At 36.6% G+C, this 15,247-nt stretch overlaps 1 protein-coding gene across 2 annotated transcripts in view; it reads right to left on the bottom strand.

Moving 5' to 3' along the window:
* The window catches only part of LOC138320396 (fatty acid binding protein 1-B.1-like), a 29,451-nt gene extending 14,414 nt beyond the window's left edge, over positions 1-15,037 (bottom strand). The window contains exons 1-2 of one of the 2 annotated variants that reach the window (XM_069263337.1): positions 14,540-15,037; positions 12,438-12,511 (exon numbers count right to left, since the gene is read on the bottom strand). In XM_069263337.1, coding sequence (XP_069119438.1) covers positions 12,438-12,511; positions 14,540-14,618 — 153 coding nt within the window. In that variant the 5' untranslated portion in view covers positions 14,619-15,037. The remainder of the gene's footprint in view (positions 1-12,437; positions 12,512-14,539) is intronic. The other variant, XM_069263338.1, reaches the window with a different exon arrangement.
* Between the last annotated feature and the right edge of the window lie 210 nt (positions 15,038-15,247).

The raw sequence follows: 15,247 nt of genomic DNA, 5'->3' as shown, positions 1-15,247 counted from the left end.
GGTAAAGTGTTTTATATTCAGCAGTGATGGTGAAATTGACTTTAAACGTTGATTTCTCGATCTGTTATTTTAAAGAAAACACGTAAAAGTAAGCACTTTAGTGTACCGCCTGTTTATTTGTCTGATACAGGTGATAAAGTCCACGTTGTACTACGAAAAGTCACACATAAAATGTTACTGGTTATCTAACAATATTATTACATTAACATATTTTTCTAACCAGAAAGAAAGAAAATGTTTAAATATTGCCGGCCGTAAGATTACTTATAACAGTAACGTTCAATGTTATTCGGTTAGGTGGAAGAAAAACTGACGGTGGGGACTGCCCATAGGATTGTAACAGTTGATGAATTAATATTATAAAAGACGTACATAACGTACTAAATAATGGACCTTCGTCCTAACAAACGAAGCTGTCGTGCTATACAGACCAGTCCTCCAGCTGATGGACCTTCGTCCTAACAAACGAAGCTGTCGTGCTATACAGACCAGTCCTCCAGCTAATGGACCTTCGTCCTAATAAACGAAGCTGTCGTGCTATACAGACCAGTCCTCCAGCTAATGGACCTTCGTCCTAACAAACGAAGCTGTCGTGCTATACAGACCAGTCCTCCAGATAATGGACCTTCGTCCTAACAAACGAAGCTGTCGTGCTATACAGACCAGTCCTCCAGCTAATGGACCTTCGTCCTAACAAACGAAGCTGTCGTGCTATACAGACCAGTCCTCCAGCTAATGGACCTTCGTCCTAACAAACGAAGCTGTCGTGCTATACAGACCAGTCCTCCAGATAATGGACCTTCGTCCTAACAAACGAAGCTGTCGTGCTATACAGACCAGTCCTCCAGCTAATGGACCTTCGTCCTAACAAACGAAGCTGTCGTGCTATACAGACCAGTCCTCCAGATAATGGACCTTCATCATAACAAACGAAGCTGTCGTGCTATACAGACCAGTCCTCGAGATAATGGACCTTCGTCCTAACAAACGAAGCTGTCGTGCTATACAGACCAGTCCTCCAGCTGATGGACCTTCGTCCTAACAAACGAAGCTGTCGTGCTATACAGACCAATCCTCCAGATAATGGACCTTATTCCTAACAAACGAAGCTGTCGTGCTGTACAGACCAGTCCTCCAGCTAATGGACCTTCGTCCTAACAAACGAAGCTGTCGTGCTATACAGACCAGTCCTCCAGATAATGGACCTTCGTCCTAACAAACGAAGCTGTCGTGCTATACAGACCAGTCCTCCAGCTAATGGACCTTCGTCCTAACGAACGAAGCTGTCGTGCTATACAGACCAGTCCTCCAGATAATGGACCTTCGTCCTAACAAACGAAGCTGTCGTGCTATACAGACCAGTCCTCCAGCTAATGGACCTTCGTCCTAACAAACGAAGCTGTCGTGCTATACAGACCAGTCCTCCAGCTAATGGACCTTCGTCCTAACAAACGAAGCTGTCGTGCTATACAGACCAGTCCTCCAGATAATGGACCTTCGTCCTAACAAACGAAGCTGTCGTGCTATACAGACCAGTCCTCCAGCTAATGGACCTTCGTCCTAACAAACGAAGCTGTCGTGCTATACAGACCAGTCCTCCAGATAATGGACCTTCATCATAACAAACGAAGCTGTCGTGCTATACAGACCAGTCCTCGAGATAATGGACCTTCGTCCTAACAAACGAAACTGTCGTGCTATACAGACCAGTCCTCCAGCTGATGGACCTTCGTCCTAACAAACGAAGCTGTCGTGCTATACAGACCAGTCCTCCAGATAATGGACCTTCGTCCTAACAAACGAAGCTGTCGTGCTATACAGACCAGTCCTCCAGCTAATGGACCTTCGTCCTAACAAACGAAGCTGTCGTGCTATACAGACCAGTCCTCCAGCTAATGGACCTTCGTCCTAACAAATGAAGCTGTCGTGCTATACAGACCAGTCCTCCAGCTAATGGACCTTCGTCCTAACAAACGAAGCTGTCGTGCTATACAGACCAATCCTCCAGATAATGGACCTTCGTCCTCACAAACGAAGCTGTCGTGCTATACAGACCAGTCCTCCAGATAATGGACCTTCGTCCTAACAAACGAAGCTGTCGTGCTATACAGACCAGTCCTCCAGCTAATGGACCGTCATCATAACAAACGAAGCTGTCGTGCTATACAGACCAGTCCTCCAGCTAATGGACCTTCATCATAACAAACGAAGCTGTCGTGCTATACAGACCAGTCCTCCAGCCTATTTAGCAAAATCCAATAAATCTTCCTTTTTCTAACACAAGTAGAATATGAACTCGACACAGGTGTTGGAGTATTCTAATTTTCCTTTCCCATTAGAGAACACAATGTTCGAAACCTACATGATTCGATTGGAATGTTTTATTGTGCGAAAATAATAACCAGTTCTTAAAATGTAATACATGAAAGTCATGTAGTCAGAGTTGTTACACTATTTTTACAACACATGTATATGAATAAATACTATAATTGTCCACTTTGACTTAGATTTACAGACTATCTACAAACAAAAGGATATCGGAATATTTCATACCCATATACGGTTTGATGCCGGTAATTGTGGTAAACACATAAATACCACAAACATGAAAATATGATTATTCCTAATACGTTTTATTTTAAAGACAACATACTTCAGAGAGTACGTTTTGAAAGCTATTGTACAGTCTAATTAATTACTAACTTGCTATATATCTTCGAAAATTGACCAAACACTACATTATTAACGTTTAACTATAGATACATTGCCGATGTAAGATTGCTTGCTATGCAATTGTTAAGTTGCAATTTGGTTTTTAAGTACACAAATTTTAGTCTGCATAAATATGAGAATAAAAAGAACACCCTGATAAACACTAATAAAGCGAATGAACGATAAGTTTTGATAACAAAGATTACGTACACATAGGAATAGGATTGTTGGTGCTATATTTGACCATGCTTTGATCATAATGGCATTGCTAAACAATGTGGTTTTTCACTCGTGCACACGCTAAAGAGGACATAACCAGTCGTTCAGCAGTTATTTGTACTACCATACGGAATTGAGACTTGGAATCTAATTGAGAACTTTTTTGTATAGCTTTAGGCTCCTCGATCCAAAGGATTTTCATTAAGGATCTTCGATTCGAACCTTTGAAGAATGCCTTTCATTTCGATTGTTTCAATGAGAAACCATACCCTTCGGCATTCAGTAAGAAAAATGTGGGCGATATCACAGGACATTCTTCTTCAGCTTCGGAGTAGAGAGACAAAAATGACAGTCTGTAAACGCTATCTTGGTATTAAACAGCTATGTAAGGTTACATTTGGTTTGGGAGTGTGATGTGGCCTTTGGCGGCGTAATTAATTCCCTTTTTAGCATACAGAGGACGAGACAATCTGTCGACTGTCGCCAATACATTGTATTGGTAGACAGTGCCAACGCACCAAAGTGTATTTTATGTGAAGTTTACAGGCCTAACTAGTATGGTAGTGCATTTACATATGACGTTATTTGAGATCCGACTAAACTCAATCAAGTGTCAATACCTTTTACATCACACTAATTTGTTCAGATGATTCCTTCATAACAAGTAATTTTTGACTGGAAAATGTCATATGAAAAGCATTCCTGTACGTATGTAATATGTTGTAACCTACACCAAAGTACAGGAGCAGATTGTGTCCATAATTCACATGCTTTTGTTACGTTTGTTAGGAACAACTGTTCATCAGGGTAATCCCTCGTTGCTAAGAAAAGGGCAACTACATCTCTTAGGGATATTGACATTTCTGGAGGAGGTAAGATATCTCTGTCTTGGCCAGGGTAAGAAAACTTGCAAACACAGACTAATTGTATGACATAATGACAAAATATAATGACTTGTGCTATGACGCATTGTCAATAGTTTATCAAAGTATTGCATCTAAGTTAAATGTTATGAGACTCTTTCACCACTGGAGAGTTAGGCAAGGTGATTCCAAACCTCTAGGGAAAGATTATTAACCTATCAAATACTCATTAAGCCTCTTACCCTCGCGGTTGGATTTGCCTGTTTCACCCACAAGGTACATGTAGCGAATTGAGATTATTCGCCAATACATGGTATTGGAAAAAAGTAATAAAATAAAATTCGTGCTGACCAGCCATAATCTTATACGCGGGTGAGATATGATGTCTGCTTGACATACTCATTTATCATAGTCATTTAATTTGTGGCAGATTTGTTTATATACAGAGGAGAACAAATAAATAATGGAACCAGGCGCTCCAGGAGCTGTAACGCTGGCATGAGTATTGGATGACTTTAGAAAGCTGTGTATAGTTTAACGTGATTATGGATATCTTAGAAATAGTTCTTTTCCAAGTCATGTAAAACATTTTATTGTATCTGATTTCATCATCACATAACCCAATACAACAAATGAACAACATCTTATCTATCTCGCGAAGTAAGCCCATCACGATAAAAGTGTTTAGTAACAAACGGCAAATTAAACAATGTAAACATACTACGAATAAACATCTCTACTAAAAAAAATCATATACCACGTCAGAATTATTTACTGAATATTGTACCAAATGCTATTAACATAATGTATTTGCTATACAGAAACGTTTTATCCTACCAAATTCCCCGACTCTTCATGCTTGAGTTAACAGATAGCTAAAGTATATATCAAATATCTTCTGGAACTAAGTATCCGGTAGAATCATTGACATTTCTGGAGATGAAATCTTTACAAGATGTTATCGAGTATAACACACTCAGCACCTGTTGATACAATTTTCAATGTCGTGTTTTTACAGTTACGTAACATTACCAGCATAACCATCAGTGATTTGCTATCCATAGAGGTTGTGGACAATGCGGTATGTAGTGTAACGTTCACACATTGCTCAAGGAATGCACATAAACAGAACTTATCTATTACGATAGAAAATTGCCTCCACTGTTAGAGGTAGAAGCGTTCGCCGTGTGACATTGTTTTCGTTGATACACAACACCCCCTTTTCGTTCTATGCATTGTGTTTGTATCACAGACCGTTGGTACAACAGAGGAAATTACGGATGAATATCAGAATGTAATGTTCGTCTACCAGTTATTACAATTTTATCATGATCTATATTACTTATTTCATTTAAGAATACGATTCAATGTTCAACGGGGTTTGATATACAAAGAAGGGTCAATACTTGCTGTCACTTTTGCATGATCAAAAATAGTAATTGAAAATTTTTCAAATCATGAACTTTCGCATCCGTAAGGATGCCTGTGTGCTGTCTCCAACTGGAGATATACAAGAATATATAGAAACAGTAATGCCTGTCCCTATACAACATTGGTAATTTGGTAATGTTTGGCAGAAAGAGTAATGCTCTTCAATGTTTACTCGTTAACCTTAAAGCTACTTTTGGTAGAATAAAGTGACATTTGTTCGGGGAAGCATAATAAAGAATAGACAAATAAGTACAGCTCTCAAACGTAAAACAATTGCCAAAGAATTTAAACTTATAACCGGCAATTTTCCCCCAGTTCATAAAATTCACAATTTGGTCATAGAAATAAATGAAAAGTAATCATTTTTCATTAAGGATTCTTTCGCAATCTATTACTGTTTTCTTAAACAAAGAAAATATCAAATTAATTTGGTGAAGTAACAAGGAATTCACTAATTGCGAAAATGAAAAAAATTATAATTCAGTGACCCATGCTACATGTCCATTTACGTGCATATGTATCATTTCGGCTCTCTGACTTTCATCTCTGATATAAATCTATACCAACATGGCTCCTCAAGTAAAGTCGACGAGTCAAGTAAATTCTATTAGAATAGGTGTATAATTAAACATACACAACGTAAGCCTTTGTCGGGCTTTTACAACTTTCAAGGTCTTACGGGTCTTTTTATTTTGAACCAAATGCTGCTTTCAAGTGAGATGAGTTCCTTATTCTGAAATTGTATGTTGTTATTGTATGCAATTATGAAATTGTATTGTATGTTATTAAGATATATCAATGATTAACAGCTACCATGCCACCGTGCAAGAATTTCATTTCCACTTTTTGTCAGGTAAAGACAAACTAATAAATACTGTTACACTATAGCCATTGGATAGTGATAGGAATTATTAAAATGAACGTGCAAAACTGGACCAAACTAACGGCAACAGTCGACACATCCATCAGAAAGCTGGACGCCATATTGGCTATTGGTGCAGTTAGGTACGTGTACTTTATAACGAATTGCTAAATGATGAATGTTTATACAATCATTGGTGTTATCGACTATAACAGACACGGTATAGATGAACGAGACATTAATACCGTTATGTCTGATATATCTGATACATAGACAGTATAAACCGAAAGTAGGAGGTCTGTAGAATCCAGAGGTTGATCAGAGCCTAATGTATTGTATTTAAATATTAGCGTAAACTAAGAATATCAAAGTTATTAAAGTTTTCAGTCTGGATCATCATTTTGTATATAGATGTAATCTTTCCGGAAGCTGTATGAGATTAAAGTATATTCCAAAATACGTCAATTACGGGTAATTGGAAGAAGAATAGCTTTTAAGGTAGTACCTTAATCGGACCGATTTACATTATTACCATAGCAACGTCAGACAGCAACTTAGTTCCTAACTTCTAACGCTCTGGGCAACTTGAGTTTATTAATAATTTCTAGTACCGGCCATATGAACACCGCCTTGCAACATTGAGGGCCATAATAATTCGGTTAATAACGTGTAGATGTACTACACTGACAAGATAATGAAAGCCACACACAAAACACGGAACTTTGGCAAATGTAGACGGTAAGTGATTAAAAACTATTAATCCTAACAATCTATGGACGTAGACAAACAACAGATAGGTGTGAACTATCTGACCTATTTGAACTATTAAAGTGATAATGATAGCATGGGAAGATGTAATGGTTAAGAAAACAGTTACGCGCGAGTACACGACAAATATACGGGTTACTTTACAGCGAATTGATATGGCACCTTACTAGGGAAAACAATATTTTCACATACGTAATGGATCTGGATCGGGTCGATAGCCTCCGACCGGGTAGGTCTATCTATCAGGAACAAAAGAGATGTAACTTTGGGATTACAGGATTTCAACAAAACACGACTGCCTAGACTAGATCTTTTACTTTGAAATCCTTTATTATGCAGGTTCCTATAACTTAGAAAACGTATATAAAATTCGTCTTGATTTTTTTCCAATACTCGTAAACTGATATCTACCTAAATGATATATGTAAATACCATATACATAGTAGCTGTCTGTTCCCGAGTCTAATAATAACTACTAATATAAACTGGTACTTAGGGATAGCACCGCTGATGATCCATATATTGTGTGTTGATGGTGCGCTAATATGCCTTTCCTGGTGATGATGAAAAAGCAGTACTACAGACGGCTCGGAATGCTTGCATGTCCATACATCATTAGACCAAACGAAAGGAAGAAATGTGTGCAATCTATAATGCGTTGGTTGTTTGATCTGCAAATCAAGATCAAAGATAGTTTTCAATCCTAAGCCTAATATTTCACTGTGGAATTACAACAAAAATAGGAAATTCCTGTGTAAATGAAATCTATTTGATATGTATAATATGTAATATAGCTGAAAGGGTTTTCTTTTCGCTATTTCTAACGAAACTATGATTATTGTACAGTATAACTCGTACTGTAACGATGTCCGCATATCAAGAAGATATCGGTAAGATTCAGGAAGATATATAAAGTGAGCAGCCAAAACATGCTATTGTAGTACCATTACTAGTTACTTCTGACACGAATATGATTTTTGGGACATATTATTTCTACTTGAAAATGTAGTCCTATTTATGCATTTGCATTTTCTTTCTAAATGGTTATGAGAAATGGTCTTGAAAACTTATGACAATTTAATTATGAAAACCCCGAATTAGATAAAATATTTTCTCTAAAATATGATTTTTATCTAGAGAAAATAATGCACCCAAAATGTCTATTATAACCATTGTGTTGGTTTTGTTATTAAATATTTCGTATATCTAAGCTTTATTAATTGATGATTATTTCACAGGAGACGAATTGGTTTGCATCTACCAAATTGTTGCGCTGAATTCCATCAATTTTGCGTGTTTGATAAGATATGTGGATTGTGTTTTCTGGCAAAGGATTTCATCTGCATTAACTAATCTTTTTTATTTTGGAAGATACGAGCTTCCCACCTGTTAGGAGAGAAAGTTCTCCTAAACTGTGTGTGCGGTAGCAGGGAACACCGATATCAACATTACTTTGTAGGGCCAGCACTTGATTCGAATGAACCAATTCACAGTTCCAATTACATACCAAATAAATTAGCTAATTGACAGAGAGTAACAACAATGGAACACTATCAACTAAAGATAATTTGACAGGTACTAGCATTGCAGGCGGCTGGCCGTTATCCACATTGTTACAGAACCTACTGTAATTACTCATAGTTTGGCTTACTGTTTTGCTATAAGCTCGCAGACATTCTGCACTGGTGGTATCGGGAGCTTTCTTCTAACCACTGACTAGACAAAATTCTCTCGTGTTTCAAGGCCGACTTTGACATTATGAACCGCCATCACAGAATATCACAAATGATAGCTACGTAGCAAATTAGCACTAATGACAGTGACTATGCATATTTTACTAGACTACAGCAAGCTTCATCAAAGCCAACACAAAGCCAATACTTAATTCATCTGGTACAAGTTGTCGCGGACTGATGGCAGTAAATTGTGTTTTATTGATGCGCTTTTCCCACTATTCATTGAACAGTTATGAATTGTAGTCAGGTTAAAAGTTATTATCATTAATAATGAAAAATACAGAAGTAAAAACTCAAACTACTTTTCTTTGTGGCATTACCATCACAGACATACCAAGCGTGTTACTAACGTTATCAGTACCATTGGGAATACACAAGTATATCATTGCCTTTGTGGCGGGGACAAGATACGCAACTCAAATATATCATATCTAGTCTAAGTAGTGTGAATGGGTAACAGATACAATAACAATACTCAAAATGTTCATGGGATGAATGAAAGACTGCATTATGGGAACAGATGTTAAAAACGGTCGAAAAGGAGTAAAACCATTCCTCTTAACTATTTTATGTTACATTCTGAGTCTCCTGCACTCAATCCAATGAGTCTGGCTTCACACGAATAAAAAGACAAGCTGATATTAAAACCATCATACAAACCCCGAGAAAAATGTATTGCAAATCTTATCTAAACATCTCTAAGAAATATTGAACATTTTTATCCAAGTGAATAAACACAGATCTAGATATTCTAAAAAATTGGAACTTTATTCTGCTTTATAAAGATATCCTCTCCTGTATTCAAAATCAAGATGACGTGTTATAAGTCATATTAATCCCAATAGATTAGATCTGAAGTGACACATCTATTAATACAATGCCAACCACTTAACTATGGATTTCAGGGTAGGCTGTATCTTAACTGAGATGTCAAATAATCATTCAAAAGAGGAATCATATAAAGGTCGAAAAACACATTTTATAAGTAACAGTCAGATACAATATCTGATCCCTTGTTTCACAATGATTTTAATCTTCTACACTATTTGACAATGCATCACAGCTGGAATGCATTTAAAAGTACCAGCTCCATTACACTCCGACTAAATGTGGATTTACGTAATTTGACTTTTTTTATTTGTTTCACTCTATGCCAAGTTTATCATTAACATTTCCATGTGTAAAACAAATCCTAGACCTATTTATGTTTAACGATAAGAACACACAGCCAGACTGCACTTGTTTGTGTCTGCAATACACTATGGTTTGGGAAGACTAAAGACACATCCGCTGGGCTGACGACCTTGGGTCAGTCTAACCAAGACAAACGCCGCCGTAATGAGTTGAAGATCATTAAGATATCTAACTCAGCGGAATCTTTGATCTGTATTGATTAATGCTAGGATTGTGTCAGACAGGTACAATTATCTCATGCAAAACCATGGATACTATTTAGGAAGCTATCTACAATTACTATCGGATAGTGTTCCGTATTGGATGCTTTGTATTTTAATTTCAGATCATGTAACAATGTACATTTGTTCATTTCTAAAACGTTACATAGTGCTTTTGCATGATTATAGTATTGCGGCCTATTTTACGACGGTATCATCATCAATTAAACAATATCCCTTGTAGTTGAGATACCGTCTGTTTCTCAGCTAGATGTCCAAAATGACGTTACCCACTAACTATTTACCTTTGTTGGACTGCATTCCCAAGTTTTTTTATTGTATTGCAACCAGCCTATTTCTTAATTTATAACATATACAAAAATGTAATATAATATGCTTAGGATTTCAAGGAAATCCCCTATCTTAGGCATCCCATTTTAACAATTAATTTTAAGTTGCACCACATGACGATTTAGACAAAAAGATACAGATTTGAATAAAACGGTTATGTATCGAGTTCGTCATTTTAATGCTCCAATGTAACAGTATCTGTAGGTAAAATTTAAAAAAAAAATCTAATTATCTTAGATGCATTATTTTAAGTGATTCTATGATTAAGATAACTAGGCCTTGGCCTGGAGGACCCGTATAATGGTATCTAGGTCCTGCTTCCTCCGTATTGCAAATGAAGCGGCGCACATAGAACGCCCCTGACTGTCAGTATCTCAGTTATTTTGAACATATCTGTGCTATTTGCATACCATTCATACGGACCTATCAGCACTGCAATACATTATACTGATATGTGAAATATTAATATTCAAGAAAGAAGTTAGTTTACAGTTAAAGTATGGGGTTGAGGGATAAAGCAGGTTTCTGGTTTCCCAAGACTTGTCTATTTCCCGAGGCGGAGCATACATAAAAAAACTATCATTAGACTAAAAGATGTATCTGTCTCATACGCTATATCAATGTCGCGTACGCCCTGCTAATTCCAATGGCCATGGTCATTAGGGAATGAAAAAGCAGAATTATACATTTTAATAGATCTACATAATACTGGCTTCAAACATTTTAAAATATTCCGAGATGACAATTGTGATTCCGTGTCCCTTTTGTTTTATTTCTATTCAATCCTTGGGTTAAAATTGATTCCGCTATAGTAACACTTTCTACCACAAGGCATATAATTGAAATTATTTATATATATTTACAGTTTGTACTGACATGGACTCATTAACCATCCTTTGTGTATAATGATAGTACAACACGTACGGCTATTCTATTGTTACGGGACAAGTCGCTGGCGTAGCAACGTGGGGTCACGACCCCACTTACAGATAGCCTACATTACAACTGTACGTACAACATTACAACTGTACGTACATATACATATAAAAGGTATTTTCTCCCTAACCCTTACAAAATAAAGACTGACGACGTGTTCGGCAACAGTTTCCGATCAATACTAACGTCGTTTGATTACGTCCATGGAGATGGCGTGATCAGCAACTAGCTCCGCCCACCTCGAATCTGATTGGTTCGAAGGAAATAGCCGAGTCCGGGTGTGTACTAGCTTCCAGGAATGTGTTTGTTCGAAAGACTAACACACAGCTGAGCAAGGTTTTTGGGAAAAAGTGGGGATTAACCAAGTAATTTTTATATAGCGTAAATAGGGTAGAGGTATATTAATTTTAGTTACCCGTGTAGTGCAAAATATTACCAGTTACTTATCATTTTATCGCAACAATACTGATATGGACTACACAATATTTATACCATTAGTTTTATCTTATTTTACAGCTATTCTACACCTACGGACATTCATTGCGATGCATGATGCCTTCTAATCGCTCATTATCACAGCGCGCTGATGATAGCAATGTCGTTTATACTCTGGTCTTTCTTCTTCCCTGTGTGCATCAATGCTTATCTCACGTTTTCTGTTCATCTACATATACTTTGTGCTGGTTTCACTACTTTCTTTTAATCCTTTTTTCCGAATGCTCAAACGAGAAATGTTTACATGGAATTTCAATTATTTGTAATGTCAGTCCTTTTACTCCATCAGTAACAGAAGTAAAGCGATAATAAGGTTTAAGTGAAAACATTTCCTATTTCTGTCTGATGATGCACCAAATAACATTCGCAGCTATATGTATTCAGTACACTCTAATAGGAGTCAACCACGGTCCTTTCATACAAAACACAATATGTCGCCATATAAGTAGCTATCAGCAGATATATATCGTAAACATTTTATGACAATCCGACTAGGCCTATGGTTGATCAATGTAATGTATTTACTTCTCAATTGAATACAGTTTTTACCTGCTGACTTGATTCAATAGGGCGAAAAATCTCTGAAAGGAAACATGTTTTCCGCTAAGTTATCATGAATTGTAGTGCCATCTGTTGAAAGGACAGCCAATACCACTTGTAATACTCTTACCTCTACCACAAATTGTTCAGTTGTTTGTGATTTGTAAATTACTTTACAATGAAGACGGCCAGCTGGTCTCTTAACTGAAAACACACCCATACAAGTAATGTAAATCATGTTGAAGGAATGTGCTAAATGTAGATCGGGCATGCCAGTGAACGTCACTCTCAAGAAATATTTATCAAATAATCATTTATACGACCTGCAAAGATGAACGTGTACATATACATCACGGTATATAAACTTTTGCTGCATTATCAATACATCGTGTATCAGAGAGCTTCTGGTTGAAATCCGTCTAGTTCAGATAGTTATATTTGTTAACGAGAATAAAAAATAACTAATTTAACCATGATTTGAAATCCACAATAATTAGCAGGAAAAAAATACGATTTTTAATGATATCATTTTTATTAATAATGTTCTACTTCTTCATATAGATACCCGTATTTGATTACTATGCAATGAGTAGGACGGCTGCTTACAGTTTAAATAAACAAGTATGTACGGTGTTGATACAGCAGAGCAGATGACATTTATTCTTCCGTGTCATTTCATAAAATGAAAAATTTTACAAAAAAAATGTTGTTTAATTGTTGGGTTTTTTGTTGTTTGTTTAAATTGATTTGAGGTAATGGATTTAAAAGTGTTCTACTTTTCCACTAATGAAGTATCTCTTAATATTATTTTCAAATTGCCATTATATACATGTACTGGAAGCTAACAATGATGATATACCACTGAACATTGACGACTATGGCAACTTACTTTAAGCTATTTGATTTACCAACTCACACACTCGTACTCGTACATTAAAGATAATTTTGCCTTGACGTCCAAAACTTTGCATGTTAGCTTTGGACTTTATTATTATCAACTGTTAAACAGACGTTACCACTAACAACATGTTTATTAAGGTTTAATTCAACAATGTGTTCCTTTTGTAAACGAATTTGACATGGGGAATTTTTGCGGAAAAAATGTAATTTACAGATGCCAATGAATTTTGCTTTCTATAAATTGTTGTTATTATAGCATTTGCCGGGTATGTCATTGTATATGCCATCATATCTTCCTGTACTAATTTGCATTGTAACCCTCATTTTCCTTGGATGCATTTGTTGACTCTAATAAAAAAATTCTCTCGTGCACTAGCGATATATATCCTGGGAGAACATTTCATTTATTGCTTTTATTTTCTTCCATTTTGAATGAATTAAAACAAATATGTAGAATCCCCTTTCCTGTGAGACGGCGTCCATCATCGTTCATCAGGAAGGTAACATTAAGTGCCATGTTTATAGAATCAGAAATTGAATGAAAAGATCGCGTTCTAGGAACATTTTCCCCTGTCTGATGACAGGTTAACATCAAATTAGTAGCAAAGCTTGTTTCTGTTAGCGAAGCCGCGTGATATTATAAATGATCAAAGTGAATAGTAAATTTTATTCTCATGACCAAATTAATAATGGAACATCAAAATTCCGATCAATGACATATTCTATTGTATACGTAGCCAGCAATGATAAAGTATGGATTAGTGTTCAGCTGTATATATGGTTAGTGTATAGGGTTTAGCCTAGACTTTTTAGCCATTCACACTTCAGGTAATGTGGTAATAACGGTAACAAAGTCCGAATGGATTAGGAAGCATACAGATAAATGTTCGACGTAACATTAACTTGTGCATTACAGTCCGAACTCGACTTCCATTCAATTTCACCCAGATTTATTGGTTCGGTGAAATATTATATCGATGATATAATGAATGGTATTCATGTACATTATTGGATGTTTGAAATGTACTGGACGATAATGCTGTAAAGGACCAAATCAACTTATAGGTAGCAAAGGATTACGTCAAATGCTTTTAGCCAGGAATAAAAAGCAGACAGCAGAAGTGAATGGCAATTGTTCGATCATTTTAGGAATTATGTAATATGTAGCAAGCAACAGAGCGTTATCAACAACGGTGGAAAAAATCAACAGAATATAAAATATCCGATCCCAGCATGCTTCTGTAATTTAACAACTTAAATATATATCAAATAACTTTCAATATGATGGTGTAATCAATAAAAAAGGAAATAATGCATAGGAAAAAGACTTACGCAATTTTTTAGCCATATCATCGAGTCCGTCCTTACATTGCTCTTCCCAAGTGCCGATAAAGCCGCTTAAATCTCCCATATTGAAATAATTCAAAGTCAGTTGTCCGATGTTAAGTAGCACCAAATACTTCCAACACTATTGAAAGTGTCAACTTACACAACCCTTGGCAGATTGTCTTTAAACTATTTCAATCACTAAATTTTGTTTCAGAAAGATATTGAAGACATAGAACAAATTATTTCAACAATGTCGTCTGCTAAATATTATGGTCAAAAAGCACGTGCATGTGCCTCGGTTTGATTATGACAGACGTTAGCCGGTAGAGCCCGTGCTGTTCAGCTGGGTGTGCTACTGTAGGCAGCCACTTATATACAGAACACGGACTGGTTCATACAGAAGCAGCGCGCGACGTCCAAGGGTCACAGGGTACTCACAATATGACTTTCTAGAAAATCAAAGTGGTAGGCTATCATGCAGATTGTAATATCCAATCGCTGCACCTACATGATCAGTTGTTAGAATTATGCACATGAAGCTGCATACCGCCCATTGTTGAATTTACGAGCGTTTGGCACACTCTGTTCTGTATCAGAGTTACGATGTGTTATCAGTTATGACGGGCCCATCCACACGTGCCCGGCAGACGTTTAACCGCTATAAACGGTGTATCACCACTGCAAAACACATAATACCCTAAATAACTATGT

The sequence above is a fragment of the Argopecten irradians genome, chromosome 4, assembly GCF_041381155.1.
Source record: "Argopecten irradians isolate NY chromosome 4, Ai_NY, whole genome shotgun sequence".
Lineage (NCBI taxonomy): Eukaryota > Metazoa > Mollusca > Bivalvia > Pectinida > Pectinidae > Argopecten > Argopecten irradians.
Note: the sequence above shows the minus strand (reverse complement) of the source record. Positions and strands in the feature narration are given on the sequence as shown.